Source organism: Pogona vitticeps, chromosome 1 (genome assembly GCF_051106095.1).
Source record: "Pogona vitticeps strain Pit_001003342236 chromosome 1, PviZW2.1, whole genome shotgun sequence".
Taxonomy (NCBI): Eukaryota; Metazoa; Chordata; class Lepidosauria; order Squamata; family Agamidae; genus Pogona; species Pogona vitticeps.
The window spans coordinates 200,771,900-200,793,122 of record NC_135783.1 but is presented as its reverse complement, the minus strand read 5'-3'; the positions used below and the strand labels follow the sequence as shown (position 1 = coordinate 200,793,122).

The window sequence follows — 21,223 nt, the reverse complement described above, 5'->3', positions numbered from 1 at the left end:
GCATATCTCCCTGGAGCTATGATTCAGATAAAGCGAGCAAGCTAATCTTTACTTTTCTCATTTTAACCCACCCCCTATGGTCAAATGTCAGCACTAATTCTGTAACCATCTGCACGACACCATCAGTAAACTTTTCATGCCTTACAGAATATTGGGACAGGGAGGGTTCTGTCCCCCAAGAGCTTATATTCTAGCAATGACATTGTAAGGGAGCAGAGGGGGGGCCCTCCTAGCAGGGGGGGCTCAATACCAAAATGATTTGGTGAGACCTCTCCCCCAATTCTCCAAGCCAACGGTGCGAGAGATACAACAGAGAGGGCAACAGAAGAAAGAAAAGACATAACAATATGCAAAACAAGGGACAGATCTAAAGCCATCCCAAATACTGGCCAGTATTTACACTGCCCTAGTATTTCAAATGCCTGTTTAAATAGTTACAAGAATGAAGCCACATACACATACACACGCTAAACTTTGACTAATTCTGGAAAGCCCATGAATAAAATTAGAAAACAGCTAATTCTAATACCACCCCAAGTATATTCATAAATATTTGAACAGTCTAGAAATTAAATATTAATTACTAACCTTAAAGCCAATGTGTAGGTTCCAGGTTGCCGCTGGCTTTCACGGATAAGATAACTTCCCTCCGCAACACTCAATAATTGATCTGCTTCTTCTCTTGATATCATCCCATGAAATCTGAAAAACAAAGTCCATGTTTACCGATCTAATAAAATAGTTGTTTCAAAAGAAGCATACACCAGGGGGGAAAAAACCCTCTCTGCTTTTTACACTTTAAAATAAAAAGCACTCTTTATTTTCAAAGACTCGAAGGAAACTAAAGTCAGTCCTGATTAGAATTATGTTAATTTTCTACTTAGCATATGGTTGGCTTGATGATTGGTAGATCTCAGTTATCAAGTGTGTGTGTGTGTGTGTACACACACATACACGGACACACAATTAAGTGTGTGTCCCATATTAGCTCCTCATCCAACTTTACTACTGCACGTTTCTCAACAAGCCAGTCTGACACAGTGCTAGATTTTATTAATACTCTCTGTATTAATTAACATAATTTGCATATATTTGTCCCAAGAGCATTTACAATTCTTTCTTCTCAAAATCCGCAATTAGTTTTGCTTTCTGTCCATGTCAATAGATTTTATGTGTTAAAAAACACCATGCCACTACTGCTACAGTATGGTTTTCTCACTACGTATATCACAGGGAACATCACCATGGCAAATGTCAATGCAGCAAGTGCCATCTGTAACACATGTCAACATCCACATTGTAAAATGTGACAATTCCAGATTAAGTCTATGAATGTCCAAAGCTACACAAATACACCCAGTGGATGTTGACAGTTTCCCCATTGAGACAGTCCATTTTAGAAGGATCCACATTTCCTCTGGGACATGGCGCAAAAGAGCAATACCATAAGCTGTAAGAAATGGCACAAATGAACAACAGGAATCAAAACTGATCTCTAACTGAAAGCGTTGTGGGCCCCAGTGAATACCCAGTGAACACAGGGTATTGGGTAGTGAGGACAGCTAAGATAATTACGTTTTTTTTAAGACTCCCAGAACCCCCAGCCAGAACAACCGCCAATCAAACTCCAGCTCTAAAGGGACACCCAAACAACATCACTACTGTGATTTTCTCTTTGACAGGCTGTCTTCTAACACACGTGGTTGTCTGTCCTTTATAAGATGAGAACTGACAACAGGCAAGCTCTTATTTGTGCCAGCAGTACTACTATAAAATAAGAAGAAGCTTTTCAGGTTAAGTTTACTGATGTTATAAACTGATGTTCAGTTGATACTGGCATTATATCTTAACTCAAAGAATTCAGCTATGTATGCCTTCAGCAGAACCCATTTTGATCTCTCACGAATAGGACAACATTCACAAATCATGTATAATCTGGTATCACCTTGCTCAAGGGTTTTTGAGAATGGATGCACCCACTAAACATCAATGGCTTATATAGTTGCACAAGCAGGACAGATTAAGAGGCTACTGGGCTGTATAGTCAGAGGGAAGGAAGAAAATAATTGTACAAAGTTTCCAAATTGAATAAAAGGCATCTTAAAAAATACATTAATTATTTTCTTATGTGTTGCTTGTTTGCACTAAGACAGAAATCTGCTGATCCAGGGATACCCCCGCTTGCCTTTAATACCTTCTTTCTGATGCCACTGTATTTGGGAAGCATGAAAACAAATTGGCTATAAATTGCTCTATCCAGTCTCAAAGGGAATAAAAAAGAAAGCTTTATTGTAATTTTGGTTTGGGGCTTTTTCTTTCTTTCTTTAAAAAACTCACACATTTTATTGTACTGTTATGAATTCTGATGAAAGCAGAAAACGTGTAAAATAAAAGCAATTTACTTCAAGTACAAAATGAGTAGCTTGTCATCAGAAATGCACAAAAATCTGACTTGAGTACTGAGGATGTACATGTCAACATTTCATTCTGTGACCTATTCATGATCGAATAAGACTGCCTGTGTTGAAAACACAAGTGAATTACAGAACCATCTTCTCTCTGTATACAGCCTCTGAATCCTGGAAGACAAATTAAGATATTTTATGAGCACACAAAGAAAAAGCACAGTAGCCATTGGGCATGGTTTTGGTGTTTTCACTGTACTTAATGAGTACTCTTAGCTCAAGGCAATGAATGTACAACAGCTCATTACTTACTCTCGCCCATAGTATTTTGGTCTCTTCTCTACCTATTGAAAAGAGGGAAAGAGTAGCAACATTTTACTTGCACAGTATTGCTTTCATTAAAAAGTTATTTTCATTTATTATGTAGCTTGCCTTCTGACTAGATAAATAAGAGTTATGCTCTACCTTCCTGCTACAACTTTTATGACTTCTAAAATCATTAATATGTACAAAACATTGCTAAATTACTCTGCAAACGCTTTGTTTAAATGGTAAAGGAAAAAAAATAAAGAAAAGGGTTCATATAGCTATAATCATTATTATTATTTCCTGAGAATTTATGCTCTGAGGTAGATACCAAAACTTTATTCATGAGCATCTCATGGAAATCAGTTGCATATGGGGAAAATCGTCCCCACATAAACCACAATCTACACTGCAGCAAAAGTTCTGAAATGATGAACCCAGCATTAAATTATAAGCTGGAGAAGCTTTGTAAAACACGCAGAAGAAATAACAATGCTGCACTGGCAGAATGAAAGTCTCATAGTGGCACTGATATGTGTAATTTTAAAAAATAAACTGCAAAAAGGCTGGGCACAAAGCAAAAACAGCTAGAACACTGGGTGTCACCGTGCATTATGCTTCAAACCAGACATTGTCTGGACCTAGCAGCTTCTTTTAACAGGCCTGTAACACACAGAAGGCAATGTTCATAAAGACGATCTGCTCTGCAGGAACCAATTTAACAGGAAACCTGCCAACTGCTTCTTGGCCATCTAAAAAGGGCTCCTTAGGACAACGTTGTTTGTAGCTACTGCTCACTCAGGCTTGCTCGTAATTAGCACCACATTATGGGCAAAATCTTTCTATGCAGCAAGGGGGAGAGCCATACTAATTAATTCAATCATTTGGTCCGCTTGATATCATTTCACTTAAGATTATTTTAACTTCATGGTGAGACGCTCAGCTTTGACAGCAAAGGGCATCTCACCTGTGTACGTCACACACACAAACACACACACACACACACAGAGGAAACAGCCTTTTAAAGTTCATTTTGGATTTATTAAAACAGCTGCAGATATCAGCATTATTATTTTCACTAATATTTGTTTTATTGGTTTTATAAATTCACCCCCTTTCCTATGGAATTGTCACACTGAGAGGACACTTCTGTCCTTTGTCTGAGAAGAGCTCTGCTTCAGTGTAACCCTACTCTTGTAAACAACATTGACAACAATAATCGTACACTGGATTGAAATTTAGGCATCTGAGAAATACTCTGCAGTTACCCATTGAAACCAATACGGATATCACCCAAGAGAATGTGCACAGTCAGATTATTCTCTTCTTCAGAATAGTAGTAGTAGTAGTAGTAGTAGTAGGCATCCTTCAGTCTCGAGAGACTATGGTAACGTGCTCTGAATAGAGGTCTTGGAACAGTGTCTAGTGTGGCTGAGAAGTTCGAGAGTGACCACCCCTTCCACACTGGAGACAAATACAATCTGTCCCCTGTCCAGCTCCCTGTTTAGGGCTGGTTTTGGGACTGCCTCTTTGCCTTGGCCTGCTGGACAAGGATCTCTTCAAATTGGGAGAGGCCATGATGCACTGCCTACCTCCAGGCTGAACGCTCAGATGTCAGGGTTTCCCATCTATTGAGGTCCATGCCTAAGGCCTTCAGATCCCGCTTGCAGATATCCTTGTGTCACAGATGTGGTCTCCCTATGGGGCGATTTCCCTGCACTAATTCTCCATACAGGAGATCTTTTGGAATCTGATCATCAGCCATTCTCGCTATTTCAGTAATGTATACATGCTAAAATTCCAGCTCATTCTAGGACTACTCTGTTTGGAACTTTGTCCTGCCAGGTGATAGCAAAAAATGTGTCGAAGACAACGCATATGGAACGTGTTCAGCTTCCTCTCCTGCCATGCACAAAGGGTCTTGGTTCTGTATTCTTCAGAATACAACCTTGCTTTTACAAATGACCTAGAGGGACATGGACTCACTGTTCAAATAACAAAGCCAAGCAACCAGAAGTGACAATTGTGAAGATTTACTCCTAGCCCATTATACGATGTTGTACAGAGAAAGACCCACATCCCTTCCCAGACTTCAGAGTGATTTCCCCTAACAACAGTGGTATCGTCTCCCATTGGTGGCACTGTCACTCTTGCATCCCCCTATGACTTTGTCTTGGGGATTAAGCTTCCCATCTTTAATTCCAATGGCCACATGCTCAGCCCTAGGAACAACATCATTTCTCTTGCCCATAGAGTCCAGCGAGAAATCTAGCCCAAGGGCAAACCAAGGCACCAGTTCACCGAGTCCAGTATGAGTGACTGTGACAATACTAATGAATGGGAAAGGTCATGGGATTATAGAACAGAGTGCTTCAGAGCGGATATAAGAGGAATTTCAGATTATGATCCTGAGAATTATATTGGACCAGATACAATTAAAGTTTAATGTGTGAAATGTCTTCCCTACTATTACTCTAAATTAGGGATGGGCACGAGTCACTTCGTGCTGGGCCGTAGCGAGTCATCAGCATGGCCTTTCAGTGCCACACATTCCTTTTCTCCCCGCCAGCTCCTCCACTCACCAGCTGGTGGATGTGGCTTGTCTCCTCCTCTTTGTGCAACCATCCAGTCGCAGCAGGAGCGCATGCTTCCCTCCTCCGGCAGGTGGCCATTCAGACAAGGAGGCGAGGCAGGGATTCCTGCCGTGCTGCCTTTGAGTGGCTGGCTGCCAAAGGGGGTGGAGGAGGGAAGCACGCACTCCTGCTGCGACTGGGCAGTCGTGGGAGGAGATGAGCACTGGGCACTGGCTAGTGAGTGGAGTTGGGTTAAGGGGACATGCAGCACCACAACTCCCTATCTACTCTAAAAAAATTAGTCCAGGTTTTCCCTTCTTTTTCTTGCAATCTTTTTGCACAGCTATAACAGTTCAATTACTGCTTGTATGAGACCTCACCCCACTTCTCTGCCTCCAATCCCTTAGACACGCCCATGCTAAAGCAAGTGAAAAGATCTAAGAGGAAAAACAAAAGGTCAAAGATACTGACAGGAGAAGATCACAGAAACATCTCAGTGCCCTGCAATTTTGCTGCATGTTTTTGGCTTCTCTGGTGTGTATTTACGCTGGCATAGCACAAATGGCAGAACTGTTAGACCTGAACAAGTTAAGAAATCAGGGTGGAGAATGTATCGGCCCCATGGTGGGGTCCTGCAGGGTTCGATCATCTCCCTAGAAAACTAGAAATCGGGCCTTCTTGGCCGTGGCCCCTCGCCTTTGGAACAACTTGCATGTAGAGATCCTCCTGGCTCCCTCACTGAGGGTCTTCAAGACTATTTATTTATTTATTAAATTTATTTATTGTATTTATACCCCACCTATCTAGTCATTTCGACCACTCTAGGCGGCGGAAGACATGACTATACAGGCAGGCCTTCCCTACAGCCATTACTTAACCTATCTCCCCTTTTCTTTTCTTTTTCTCTCCTTCTTTTTTCTTCTTTTTTCCATTCCCATCTTGGACTAATCTGGATTTTATCTTAGTTTATTTTTATATTACATGTAAACTGCCCTGAGTAGACACGTTCTAGTCACAGAACAGTTGAGCTGGAATTGAACCCAAGGGTAACTTAATCCAATTCTCTGTGGGTACATGAAATGCACTGTTAAAGCAGACTGGATGGCCCTTGCAACCTCTTTTTCCAAAACTTTCCATGAAGAAGAGTCCACCACTCCCAACGTTCTACTGCCAAATAGCTTTCACCTATTATTTCTTCCTAACAATCTTCCCAATGTTTCCTTAAAATCTTCATATTGACATTGGAATATTGTGGGTCTGGGTTTTTTTTTTTTGGAGCTGTAGAAAAAAATGAACATGCTCTTTCTTCTACAGAAGAGCCTTTCAGATATATGATGGTTAACCTACCACCTCTTAATCCTTTTTTTCTCCTGGCTAAACATACCCAACTCCCTCACCATTCTTCACATTGCTTGGTTCCCAGACCTTTTATCATCTCTGTTCTGCCTCTTCTGAATCCATTCAAGCTTGCAGATATCCTGCTCAATCTGAGATATCTAGAACTGATCACAGTACTCCATGGGATAACTAGCCACAAAGTGGTAGTCTTACTTCCCTCTGGAGACTAATCTGGACATTATATTTCTATCAATGCAGCTTACAATTGCATCAGATTTATTTATTAATTCATTTATTCATTCATTCATTTATTCATTCATTCATTCATTCTGCTCTTTCTGCATCACACTGCTGATTCGTGTCTAAGCCCTGAGATAGTTCTTGTATGCACTACTTTCAAACCATATGTTACCCATATTTTATCTGTGATTTATTCCTGCCCAGATATAGAACCTTCCCTCCCCCCATCCCCAAAAACCATTTTGTTTGATTTGGCCAAATCATTTATAAAGCTGTTGAACAACACTGATGTCAGTCCTGGTGCTGTGCTTAGGGGACTTGATAGGGACTTTGAATATAATGGTTCTAGTCCCATCAGAGCCATTAAACTCATTGAATAATCTTGGGCCAATCACTTTCTTACATGGTTGTGTGAAGATACAATGTATCAGTGAACAAGATCCATGAACACTATCTTGAGCTCATTAAAGGAAAAACGTAAGTCTAAATGTTGCTTTGGCTAGCATGTTTGTTTATACTATCAACATCTCTCTGCCATGTTGAAACTTACAGGAACCAAAAAAATTATATGAACAGAGCAACAGAAGCTGAAAGGTGACTTCAGCTGTCTGAAGCCTTCTATACAAAAGTAGTCATGTCAGGAAACAAATGTCTGAAATAACAGGGAGAATTTTACAGCTCAGGGGTTTTTATAATCACTGCTTACAGTCTGCACAACTGCAAACCAAATTTTAAAAAATCCACACTGCCTTCAATTAAATTCTGTTTAGGTATGCTCTTGATATAGTCCTACTTCCTTCTTTTAAATTTCTTACAATAAATATTAGTAATGCAGATAAGTAATGAAGAGAATAAAAGGCATTCTTAAGTGTACTTTGTGAAAACACTGTAACATTTTAGACACAGCAGTTGTGTGCACAAGGCAGGTGGTATACTGACCAAATTTACTTTGCTAAGCTTCTCAGAACCTTTCAAGACCTCCTGGGCTAATACATACATAAATTCAGTTTTTGAATAAAGATGAATTTAATTGCTTTTCTCATCTAATTCCTCAATTCCTACAGAATTACAAATAAAGAGATAAAGAGATCCCTGGCTTCCTGAAGCATCAACATGTACCTTGACCCACACTGGATGTGCTTTGTGACATCTGGAGGCACTGGGACACCCAACATTGTCACAATTTGGCTACAGTGACATTCGGGCAAGTCCTAGACATTGAAAAAAGTTTTATTGGCTCTCTCTCTCCATTTTACTTTAAAGATGAGCATTCAGTTAAGTTATAATAAGGCCACTTGCCTATATTACATTGCCTCCAGACAACCAGGTACAGTACTGTTGTTTCATTTTTCTCAGGCTGTGTATGAAAGCCAGGGGAACCTTGGACTCTAGATATTTTAGAACTCAGCTCCCCAGAAACCCCAAGCTGCATTGTCAAGGATAGGAGTTTTAGTCCAAAACATCTGAATGCCAAAGATTCCCCAAGCCTGTGTTATGCTAATAAGCACAACTACTTAACTGCAGTTGTGATCTTTTCACTCAGTGCTGTACCAACACCTGCTATAAATCATTACACAATCATGATATTTACTGTACATTTAGCTGATGTTGCACCTTGATCATTTGAATTAGTGTGATTGACTCTAGAGCCCACATTAATTTCATTCTTAAAAATCACCCCCAAAGCTCTTCTTAAATACCAAAGGCATTGCAACCCTTGCCTCGTTTGCTTTCACAAGGCTGCTTTAGCGTAAATTTCTATCAGAACTGGAAGTAATCTGAAACATGGGAAGATGTATAGGAGGAAGGATGCGTTGAGACAGCAGAGACCATCAAGAAAGGATCGCTCTCACAACCACCCAAAGCCAGGAAGAAAGACCTAGCAATGATGATGAAAGGAGTGGGGCCACAGCAAGCATTTGGGAGGATAATGACAGAAAAAAGCAGACAATGGCATAGAGATGAAGGAAAGGAAGCAAAGTTGGGGATTTGTGTGTCAATTTGAAAGGACACTGGCTCCAGATCCATAGTCCACGGAGACACTGCGCATCTGAAGAAGAACATCTGTTCCTACCTCACTTCTGTAAGGATTTCTGCTCTTTGTGAATAAGCTTTGTGTACTGCCCAACTCACCAGAACTGCTCCCTCTTTTGATTAGAGAATGAAAAACACTGAAACTCTTGAATATGAGGTTTAATTAGATACATTGCTTCTTGTTCTGGAACTGTAGATGTCCAGCACCAGCAAAAGAAGAAGGGAAGTTCTTAATAAAGTCTTTCCTTCAACAGAACAAAATACTGTATGGGCATAACTGATGATGATCTGACGAATGCTGTATTCTAGCTCTAAGACCAAGCAAGACTGGGGAACTTTTGATTCCACATCAGATATTGCAGTGCAACTCCCATCAGTCCTGATGGGGCAGAGGAAAGCTACAGGCCAATAGAGGGCCACTGGTTCATTATTAGCCCATAGATAAGAGCATTCGAGCACGGAGAATGCAAAACCTACACATGTATCCCAGCTCAGGATGCACATGGAAAGCCAGTATCTGTGCTCACTCATACTCTCCAAATGGATCAGAGCAATTATGAACTATTTGGGTTGTTCTGATAAATGGAAATGTATTTTGCACTATTATTATTGAAATCTCAGCCCACTGTAAGAGTTAAATGAAGAATAGGAGATGAGTCGCATGCATCTAATAACACACAAGAGAAAACCCTTAATAGGATATTCGTCATTTGCTGAAAAGCAAAACCATTAATTTCTTCTGATCATTTGCTATCTCCATGGAGAAAAATCACCATTGGCTAAATAAATACTAAAATGATTACCAATTTAATATTACTAAAATTAAGTATCTTCTTTAAAAACAACGGCTACTCCACACTCATTAAACTCTAATATTTAGAACTTTATTATTTCATATCCAAGAAAAGGAATATTTAGAAGAACCGGAACTGTTAATTGAGAGAGAACTGCACAAAGAAATTCCTATTTAATTCAGTAAATTAATCCTGTTTGTGATCTAAGCAAGATAAGCTATCAAGGCCACAACAGTACTATCTGTGCTCCCCTATATTTAAAGCTATGTCAAAGTGACAAACACATTTTGAAGATTAATTTTCTTTTCTCTTGGGTTCATAATGAAAGTGTTGCAATACAATTTAAAACTTTAATCATTTTCAGTGCCCCTTTAGTATGAATGCTGTTTTGCAGTTGTATTATAACAAGTCAGATCTCGTGCTGTAGTGTATTAAAAATTGAATCTGATGCTGCTCTGTGATCCAGCAGCTTGCCACAGAATAAATAAAACTGTTCACTAGAAGACAAATTCACCAACATAGTGACCTGAGCTACTACAGTTATAAATTCAGTTTTTTTTTGTATAAGTTCAGTTCTATCAAGTAGAAGAGATTTTAAAAATGAGTGATATTCTTTTCCCACATCATCTAAGACAGTGGTCCCCAACCTTTTTGACACCAGGGACTGATTTAGTTGAAGACTATATGGGGTGGGTGGGTGGGTGGCTTACTTGTTATGCAGTAGGTTGGGTTGTTGGAGGATAGCTTTGAATCGAGCTCATAAAGGAAATGTCGAGCAGGAGCAGGAGGTGAGCTGCAGTTGAAGCTACGCCTCCTGTTAGATCAGCAGTGGCTTAGAACCTAATGCCGTGTTTCCCCGAAAAGAAGACAGGGTCTTATATTAATTTTTGCTCCAAAAATGCATTAGGGCTTATTTTCAGGGGATGTACAACCATCTACATTTTTTCAAATACAGTCATGTCATCTTCTTCTGGTTGCTGCACAATGGTGGAGGGCGGAGTTTCACTTAACTAGGGCTTATTTTTTGGGGTAGGGCTCATATTATGAGCATCCTGAAAAATCCTACTACGGCTTATTTTCAGGTTAGGTCTTATTTTCAGGGAAACAGGGCAGGAGTGCGCCGACAGGAGGCGGAGCTTCATTCACCACTTAGCTCCTGCTCACCGCTCATCTGTTCTGGCGGCTCAGTCCTTCACGGGGGTTGGGGACCCCTGATCTAAGATATTAGACAGTACTACTATCTCTTATCTTTATTAAAGATTACCAGGGGGTCTATCTGGATTTCACAAACAAGCAATGAGTGAAACTGTAGTTGAAAAAAGATCCACATTGCAAACTATTGGCCATGGAGAATCAGATCCTGAGGAATGATTCAACCACTGAAACTGAATCACTCTTACAGATCAGGGTGAATTCATTCTGGCTTCATCTAGATAAACATAAAAGCTCTCAGAATCCCAGCCCACGTGAAAGCCTGTTAAATAAATAATTATACAACTAGTTTGCATTTATCCTGTGAGTTCTGGTCTTTTTTATTTATTTATTTATAGACAGAGGCATTTTCACAGAACAGCAACAGCAGAATTCACAGAAATGGTGTGTATGGAAAGCAATGTAACACCACGGTAAGGAAGATGCCTGGTGTTTCTGTTCTGTTCATGTTTCCGAATGAAGAGTGCTCCCTAATGGGGAATATGGGCAAGACAAGAGAGGCAAGAAATCCCCATTAAACAGCAGGTATCTTCACCCTGGTAGGGTTCAATTTTCTCCAGACACCATTTCTGGTAGGAAAAACGATGGTTTTCCCGCAACTGAAATCAGAAACAGAAAAGGCATTTTCTGTACAAAGAGAGACACAGCCCTTTGTGGAAAGGTAAAGAAATGGGTGGCATATGTAAAACCGAGGGGCAGTTAAGCTTTGTGAGGCCTTTTGGATGTCAGTAGCCCCCCTTCTCTTTGGGTAAATTTACCTGGTCCTGGTAATAATCAGAATGGAAACTGAAGACACATATTCTGTATTTTTAAAAGCCTGCATCTTCTTTTTTCTTTTTAAAGATTTCATGACACTTACCTCAGATGTGCAGGTAATCCTTCGAGGATGGGGTGCTTCCTGTTGCAACTGATACACTAGGAGGCAGAAGTGAAATAAATTGCATTATAACACTTACCACAAAACTTGTTTCAAACATCAGAATGCTGGGCAGTATCCTCTTTTGCTGCTCTGCTGGCACAAGAAGAGTGACATCAAGGGCAGCACCCAACTGCTGCTAAGAGTTTCTACTTTGATTTTGGGTTGTGTGTGACTTTGTCTCACTGTATGCAAGTTACCTGCAACCGAGAATCAAAGAAGGAACTCTTTAACATGCAGTAATCTGCTGCTACTGGTGATGTCACTCCCGCTGTGGAGGTGAAGCTATGGAACAGGATACTCACTATTAGCTTTTAAACTGCCTTTTTACATTTCTCATAGAAAATCAATTTCTCTACACCAATGACCAGCATGATCAGATTATTTGGATGCCACTTTTTCATAATTAAATTCGGTTCAAAATTCACCTATAATTCATTGCTAGATATTATATGCTGGCAAGCTGGAACTGACTTAGAGCGAGCCTAATACAGCTTTCAAGGTATGTGAGATATTTCAGGAACGGTTTTACCATTTCCACACCCCCAGTGAGTTTCCATGGCTGAGGGAGGCTTCAGACTCAGGTCTCCTAAGTCCTCGTCCATCACTCTATCCACTACACCACACCGGGGATCATAATTCAATAGCAAATTACAAAAACACATAATAAACCACAAACAAAGCACATATCAGTATTAAAGGTGAAAACAAAATAAAAAGTAAAAAAAGACAAAAACATGGAGGCACCTATATATATTAATGTGAGCTTTCATGGACAAGTTCATTTCATCAGACAAGATGAAGTGGACTTGTCCACGAAAGCTCACATTTTAAAAATATAAGAGTTAGTCTTTAAGGTGCCACACATTCTGTCTTTTTTTTAAAACTTTCTGTTTTTACTTTGTTTTCACCTATAAAGCTTGCGCAAACAAACATGGCTACCCTTTCAACCAGTACATATCAGTAGTACATAGCTATTCCTTTACCAGAATACCAACATGCCTGAGGGAAGGGCAAAATGTAACTGTTTAATTCTAGTCCATTACTTCTATCAATAACGGGGAAAATGTGATACTTCAAATATAGTAGGGCTATAACTCCCATTTTCTCTAGCCAGTATGACCAACAGTGGAGCATGATGGGAGTTACAGTCCAGCAGCATCTGGAGAGCCCTATTTCCTTACTCTCAGCTTAGATTATTGCCAGAATATCTAACAACAGATTCCAGTGCCCACAATGATTTTTAAATAAACTGGGGATAAGCGTCCATATAAGAACCACTCAAGAGAAGGGCATCGTCTCATTGTCTGCAAGTCTTCATTATAATAAAGGCTGAACCGCCTTACTCCTACAGATTCTGGCATATACTCTAAAATGAACAAAAATAAACAAACAAGACACAACCCCACTTTCTTCAAGAAAGGTTGTTTTTCATAGATTTATTATTCTTATTTTCAACAGGAGACAACTCGCATCCATTTCTCGATGACAAGTGCTGGATGTATGACTGTTATGATGAATGATGTTTAATATAAGCGACACAATGAGTGCCAATTTTATCCTTTAATCATCAGCTTCAAGACAAAAGCCTGCTTCAAGTCACTTTTCGTGTTAATGGTTTTATATTAAGTAACTGGCTTGGCATATGACAAGCAACTGATATAATAAGTTATGACTCAAAAGCTGCACAGTGGGACCCTTAAGAAGCTCTGAAGCAGACAAAGGTTCTGACAATAGCGATTATGGGATAGCAAGCTATGGGCAGGGGATTCTTGAAGGCATGGCAGTTCCTTCCAGGCTCTGGAGAGGAAAAAAGCCTAGACACGGATGAAATGAAATGAAGGATGGCATTACATTAATTTCAATCCAGAACTGACTTAAATCACTAGTGAACACTGTAATGAAATAATGATAATGACAGATAAGTCCTGTGGACCAGCTACTCTGTAGCAGGGACAAATGAATGCCCCAGGATAAAAACACATGGAAAGTATACAACTACCAGCTTCTTCAAGCTCCCTAAGAAAGCAAAAATAAGACAGACCTCTTTTGATCTAAATCAAACTGTTTTCAGATGAACAATCTTTTATTGTTCCAATTTTTCTTATAAAGAATCATACAAACAGATGAAAATTGCAGCAAATTCTAGGGTTAAATTTAACGGGGGGGAGCCCCATTCCTCCACATCATGGACCACACTTCACCCCAAAGTCTATAATGACCTCAAAGGGTTAGATCATTCAGCATCTCTCCAGGACTTCGGTTTATGAATATTTTCATCTAATGCATGTATGTACGAAATTATATGTATACTCAGAATGAGGAGCAAACGGTTTAATAAAGATTTCCCCCTGAAAACAGGTAGATTTAGCCACTAAAGTGGCTGCTCTCTTCCTTTAACAGAGGCAATGCAAAGTGCAGTATCATACCCTTCACTCACTATACCATCACAGCTAAAGTCAATCATAATTTGGGCACAAGGTTCAAAAGCAGCGCTTTACAGGACTAGTGAACATCAGGATACAAAATTGCCTGTTACAATTCACAAACACAATCCTAGTTTTTTGAACAGAAGAAACCGGGCCGTCAAAATCTGAACTTAAGATATCTTCTTTGCAAAGTACAGTACAGAGCTTCTAGCATTACCTTTGGCTTCCGCCACTGCAGAGCACAGCCCGTCAAACAGGACTGTAAGTACAATGTGTCTCTCAATTCAAGACTCCATTGGATGAATTTAAAAATACTGACAATGCCAAAGGGGTGTTTGTGTTCTATGCATGTGTCCTCAGAAATAACCTCATCAAATACTCACAGTAAGATTTCCATACTGGTGGCCTGTATTCATCAGTATCTGAAACAAACAATAACATGTATAAATATCATAGCAAGACAAGCAACAAACAAAGAGAAGGTACTGCGGAAAAACAGAGGTTAATAACATTCAAAAGATTTGCACATAGTAGGGAGATGCCATTACATTTAGCAGTTCATTTTTCAAGCTGATTTTCCAAAAGTCACAGCTAGAAAATAATTCATTTTGCCCAGATGTATTCACATTAAAGAGCAGCCCAAACCTAAGCACTACAAAATGTAAAGAAAATAAAATTATAACAGCTTGATCATCCTTTTCAACTTTGAGCTCACTAAAACTAATAAAACGTTGAAAAAGATGAAATATGTTAAACCTATAAAAGAAGAATTGATCTGAAACTACATAGAGATCTTCTGTTCATATATTTAAGAGATCTTGTGAATTTGCTTCTCCTGGCCAGGCTCAGAACTAGCTCTACAAGACTCCCAAGTGCCATCATTTACAGACGCCTGCAGCTACAGTACAGCTAAGCCCAGGGGATCATCATCAAGGTCATCACAAAGTCAAACCTACCCAGTCAAAGATACCAATTCTTGTTTTAGCATAGACAGCATTTTGATCACAATTTTAAAAATATATTCTGTGATTTCCCCATTACTGTCACTTACACAGCCGCTCTTGCTACCCTATAGTATAATTGATTAGAAGTTTCCATGTCAAGAAACAAGAGGAAAAGGTTGTGTTTTTAAATTTAATATAGTCTTTAGGGCCTACTATTACTCACTGATGCTGCAGTTCCACTTCCTTAATTCTGCTATTTTCTGAAAGCCTGAAATCTCTATCTACTTGTAGCTTTTACCTAACTATATGAAATCAAACAGGAATTTCTAACTTCTCTCCCCCCCCATCCCCTCAGGAATAACTTCTGTTGGGACAAGGGTCTGAACCAAAATTTGCTTTCTGGGGTGAAACGCTGAGCAGCATATCAATTCCCTACAGAGTGCTAGATCTACGAGTAACACTTTGTTGCATACAGGGCTTGTCTCTTTAAGAGACTAGTTTAAACTACTCTCCAGTTTGAATTGGTGTTATTTTCTTAAAAGATCCAGCTAGAACTGATAGAGAGTAGTCTGTCTTGTATGGTGACTTCAAAGTATTGTGTTGCTGTTTCTATTGTTTCCATGTTAAAAAAACCAGCAGGGCCCACCCCACGCCCCATACATTGCATCACCGGCGACAAAGAGCCAAAGTGAAATGCCCTTTTGACAGTGTTAGCATCTACAAAAACACATTTGCATTGTAGTCCTATCTGGAACTACCTAATTACTGTATTACTAATGGAGACCAATTGATTTAGATAGGAAGAAACAAGCTCCACGGTGTCTAATTGGCTCAGTTCTAAATAAGTGGACATTTGACCTCTTTGGGGAATCAAAGAATGGAAGTCACTTCTGTTTACCTGGGGTAGAAAGTAAGATGCAAGAAGGGTGCATTCCTGTGCTAGTGCTTTGAGCCAAGAGAGGGAGTGGGGATGGAGTCTTGATTTTCTTGCTTAGGGGGTCGGGGGGTATGCCAAAACCAACTTTTTGATTTAAGTCCTTTTTTTTCTCATCAGGGTATTTCATTTTTATTCAGGTTTGTCTGGGTGCCTAGATTACCTATAATTTCCAATATTTTCATTAGGATAACAAACTGACCCTATGCATGCTTTTACTGCTCCTCTGTTTCTTCTTACGGCCTTGCTAGGCTTTCCCTGAGATAAAATGACTGCCACCAGCTGAACAGCTAGCCGCTGCAGGCCTCACCCAACCTTTAGGGGTGGGTGGGAGAGCTGCCTCAAGGGGCTGATGCCAGCGCAACACATAGAGCCTTTCCTCTGGAGCCCCTCTGGTGACTTCCCTCAGCCTGTTCCATATTCTGTACGCTCGCTTGCTGCTTTCAACTACAGCGGACATCACGATCACTAGGCCTGAGGTGAAAGGAAGCGCTCACCCAAGGTTTGCTTCTGCGTGTGGAGTGGGTAGTAGTGTGTGTGTGGGGGGGGGCACAGCTTGTCCTTCCGCATTTCTGTGCCAGCCTTAGGTCACAAGGCCAGTTTTAAACACACACCAAGTTCATCCTTCACAGGATGTAGCCTTGAAAGGTGGCATGCGTGTGTGAGTGCGCCATCACGTATGAAATGCTGTGCTCTGAGTCACCATTTGTTACCAATGTACGAGACATGCCTCTATACTGAAGCTCCAATCAATGTAGAATACAGGCTTGTACAGTGGACCCTCGACTTACAGACGGCTTGACTTACAGACTTTTCGAGTTACAGACTTCTCTGGCCACAAAATTTAGGTTCTGCTTGGAGCCGGAGAATTGACCTACAGACCAGAAAAAAACCAAAATGGAACAAAAATGGCCGGTTACGGCATTAATCGGTTTTCAATGCATTGTAGGTCAATGGAGACTCGACCTACAGACTTTTCGACCTGCAGCCACTGTTCCAATACGGCTTAATTCCGTAAGTAGAGGGTCCACTGTATAGCACTTGGGTTTAGCTACTAGAACACTGGCACGACTTTGGGCATCAAAGAATGCAGTGGCTTGAACATATGCAGAGGGAAGCCACTAACTTTACCTCTCTTGTCATCATTTTCTTCATGTGAGCAGATTGGAAAACCAGAGGTGTCAGCCTACATGAAGGCTCTAAACCTGAGCAACAGTGCCAATTTTCCAGGGTCCCGACTGGAACCCTAGAGCCTGCATGCAAGAGGTAAGTACTCCTCCTCAGACTCATCATTGCTGAATGGAGGAGAGGGGGTTAAGAACAAACTGCTCCTCTGTCAAGCATCTTGAAGAAGCAGCATTCTATACCATCTGAATAGGGGTTCAGATGATTTGGTCTAGCCCAGTGGGAGGGGAAATCTTGGGATAAGCCTGCGATTTTAAATGCTGGTGTGTGTGTGTGTGGGGGGGGAGCTGGAGAGGGTGCAAGCTGCTCTTCCTCAGCAGGATGAAATAGGCCCTTAGCACTTTGGTTTATGTACTAAAATTTCAACGCATTAGTGCAGGAGGAGTACTGGTAGTGTGAACTATGTCATGCATCTGTATTTTATCTTAGAGCCTTAAAGAGCTGTTTTCTTTGTGGATCTTCCACCTCAGGCAATAAAACAATGTTTTCTTCCAGGGTCTTTTTGCTTTAAAGAAACATTGGCAGTACTTCAACAATTCCCATGGGGCTGCAAGCAACTCCTGCTTTGGCACAGGGCTGGGAAACCGACTCAAGGGTGTCTAATTTGCACCGTCCACTTTGGACTACCTCTCTATGACTGTGGTTATTGTTTCGTTAGTTGATAAAATGGGGAAAATTCACACTTTTGGAAGCTCGTTGTGTTTGCATGAAAAGAAGAAAACTCAATGGAATGCAGGGAGTGAGACACAGTGTCATCAAGGAAGTACAACCAAGTGTGAACAGTTTCTAATCAATATGGCAAAGAAAATAGATATGGCAGAACTTGTATCTGCCCCTTTAACAGCAATATTTGCATGAAAACTCACTTTAGAAGTAGATTATTTAGGAGGAAGAACAATGTGTTCAATTGTATAAAACACACACCAAGACAGCCAAACAGCTGCGCTGGTATCATTACAGATACATCTTAGTTAAAAGAAATGAAGATGAGTTAACTGAAGAGTAGGACTATTTTTGCCAAAGTGTCTTGATTAAATCTTCACCGAGGAAACTTTGTATTAAAGCTAATATTTGTAATTCAGATGCTGCAAGGAGTGATTTATACCATGCAGGTGTTCAGAAATGTTTTGCTTTAAATACTGCCTACATACTTTACCGCCTTACTGTGTTTGCACAACCCAGGTCATCAACATTACAGAACAAAATCCCAAGCATTATCTGATAAACACACTACATCACTGACAGCTTGGCAGAAGAGTTTTACGGCATTTTCCATTGCTTTTCAGGGTGGCGTTCATATATTATTGAAAGAGGATTGAAAAAGCAACTACTTCTTAATTTTCTTTTTGAAAAAATTAAGGTCCTGAGGATAGACTCGAAAGCATAGCAGCATCATTGAAACCATAAGATTAGGTACCATGCACTCAAAACAGTGACATCCACCTCTCCCCCTGCATGTGAAAAAAAATGGGCCTGGCAATACAGCAAAACAGAAGCAAATGGGACCAATGACATATTGGTACAGAAGAAATGGCCTATGTGTTGCATCTCTGTAGAGCAGGGTTTCCCTAGGGGGTCACAAAGGGTCTTCTGGGAGGTGGGGGTGTCACAGGTTGTCTTATATGTGTTGTAGCCCTCGTCAAATAATTTCTTCTTAGACCTTTCAGAGCAGGTTACTAAAGTTAGTATGTGTATGTCTAAGAAACAGGCCTTTTATGGGGAGAAAGAAGCCTCTACTTTCTGAGAAGGGATGGCTGGGACTATTTTTACAAAAAGAAAGAAATTCCAGTGTAAAGGTACAAGTTCTGCCACTTCCACAGCAAAATCCCAGAAGGGGGACACAAAAACAAATACGTAGCCCACTTCTCCTGCAGTGGGTGCAAGGAAAGCGTTGTGGCAGTTTTTGAGGGGGGTTCCTCTCTGCATTATTTATTTATTTATTTATTTATTTATTTATTTATTTTATTTTATTTTATTTTATTTTATTTTATTTTATTTTATTTATATCCCGCCTATCTGGTCATATCAGGACCACTCTAGGCGGCTAACAACATTAAAAAATCATACAATGAATATACATATAAAAACAATTTTTCATAACGGAAATACTGAACAAAATAACTAAAGGAGAGGTAAAAGAAAAGGGAAAAGGGGGTGTCAGGAATTATCTGATGGTTTTGCCCTTTCGCTCCCCCCCCCCCAGGTACTGGGATGTTCTTCTATCTCCTGGCCCATCTTTGAAATCTTTTGCCTTCTCTTCTCCCAACCACAAACCTCCCTCAGCCTGTTCCCTCCCCTAGTTTTGAAGTGATGGCGGTGAAGTCAGCGGCAGGAGAAGTAGGAGCACTGCCGGTGCCACCGTGTCAGGGGAACGATGGCCTATTTATGCAAATATGGTGGTGGGGTATCAGGTTACTTGGCTATTATAAAAGGGAGGGTGCGATTCAAAAAGGGTTGAGAACCACTGCTGTGAAGCAAGTGAAGAGACCAGATAAAATCATGCACCAACCCTGGACACGGATCCAGTGGCAACTCTGTCATCAGAGTTTGGGGGGAAAGTATGTTTTTGAATTACACCCTACAGAATCTTCTAGCCGGCAAGGCCAGGTTATAATCTGAACAAGTAACCTTCCCAAACTCTGAAGTGGGGCAGGATATAGTAAGAAAGACAAAATCGAAAAGACTGCAGCAGGCTGGATTCCACTTATGCAACAGGATGATTCCAGAATGTCCCCTCCCCCCCAGCAATATCTTCAACCTGATGGAAGCCATTTTGTCATTAGGAAAAGCTAACTGGATACAACCCCTTGTACTGTACCTGTATGTGATCCCGAAGGGAAATCAATGAAGAAGGAAAATATTTCAGAAGGTACATTTCTGTTACATTTTCAGGCTGTAACTACTGCTACATCATAGTCCAAACCAAGGACACCCTGCTTTCCCCTGCCCAATTCTGGGAACTGCACAAAATGATATTTTTTTTATCAAATAACCTTTTGTCAGAAAAATAAACAAAGCAATGAGGAATGTGTGTAACAATGAACAACTGATGAGTTTGTGACAGCACTTTTGTCTATTAAGGGTGCTTGTTTATGCCAGAGTGAATAGCAGCAGCAACTCTGCACACAAGAGAAAAGAAAAAAAATTGAAGTGCACTGGCTTCATTATAGCCAATTCTGGAAAAAAATTAATTTAAGACAGGTGTAAGAAACTTGTGGACCTCTGGATGTTGCTGGACTGCAACTTCCACTCTCCCTGACAATTAGCCCAAACAGAGGATCACAAGTTATGGCTGCAAAAAAGGCTAGTGCTATTTCAGGATGCATTAAATCCTTCTTCAAATCCTGTGAAGTAGAAGTTCCCCTCTATTCAGCGCTGGTTAGACTTCATCTAGACTATTGTGGCCACTTCTGGACATTGCACTTCAAGCAGGATGTCAACAAACTGGAACAAGCTCAGAGGAGGGCAGCAAGGATGATCAGGGGCTGGAAACCAGGCCCTAAGAGGAAAGAGTGAATGAACTGGATATGTATTCTCGAAGGCTTTCATGGCAGGGATTCAATGGTTGTTGTAGGTTTTGGGGGGCTGTTTGGTCATGTTCTGGAGGTTTTTCTTCCTAATGTTTCTCTGTGGCCAGCATCTTCAGAGGACAACACTTAGAATTCTGTTCGTGTTCTGGTGTAGTGTGTGGGATAGTTGAGTATCTGTGTAGCTGTGGGATCAGCTTTTTGTCCTTTTCAGGAGACTGGGTGATTATGGTGACCAGGGTGTTTTTTTGTTATGGGTGTATTGTTGTGATAAGGGGGGAGATGATCTCTCACTGTGATTGTTGGGTGTTGTTAGCTAGTCTTTTGAGTGCAGTGATCACCGGTCCTTGTGGGCCTGAATACTGTTTGTAGGATGTGTTTTTTAA

The 21,223-nt window shown here is 40.5% G+C and overlaps 1 protein-coding gene across 2 annotated transcripts in view; it reads right to left on the bottom strand.

Moving 5' to 3' along the window:
- The window catches only part of CHN1 (chimerin 1), a 141,795-nt gene that overhangs the window by 87,504 nt on the left and 33,068 nt on the right, over positions 1-21,223 (bottom strand). For both annotated transcript variants that reach the window (XM_020805156.3, XM_078394068.1), the window contains exons 2-5: positions 14,631-14,669; positions 11,762-11,817; positions 2,718-2,749; positions 589-702 (exon numbers count right to left, since the gene is read on the bottom strand). In XM_020805156.3, coding sequence (XP_020660815.1) covers positions 589-702; positions 2,718-2,749; positions 11,762-11,817; positions 14,631-14,669 — 241 coding nt within the window. The remainder of the gene's footprint in view (positions 1-588; positions 703-2,717; positions 2,750-11,761; positions 11,818-14,630; positions 14,670-21,223) is intronic.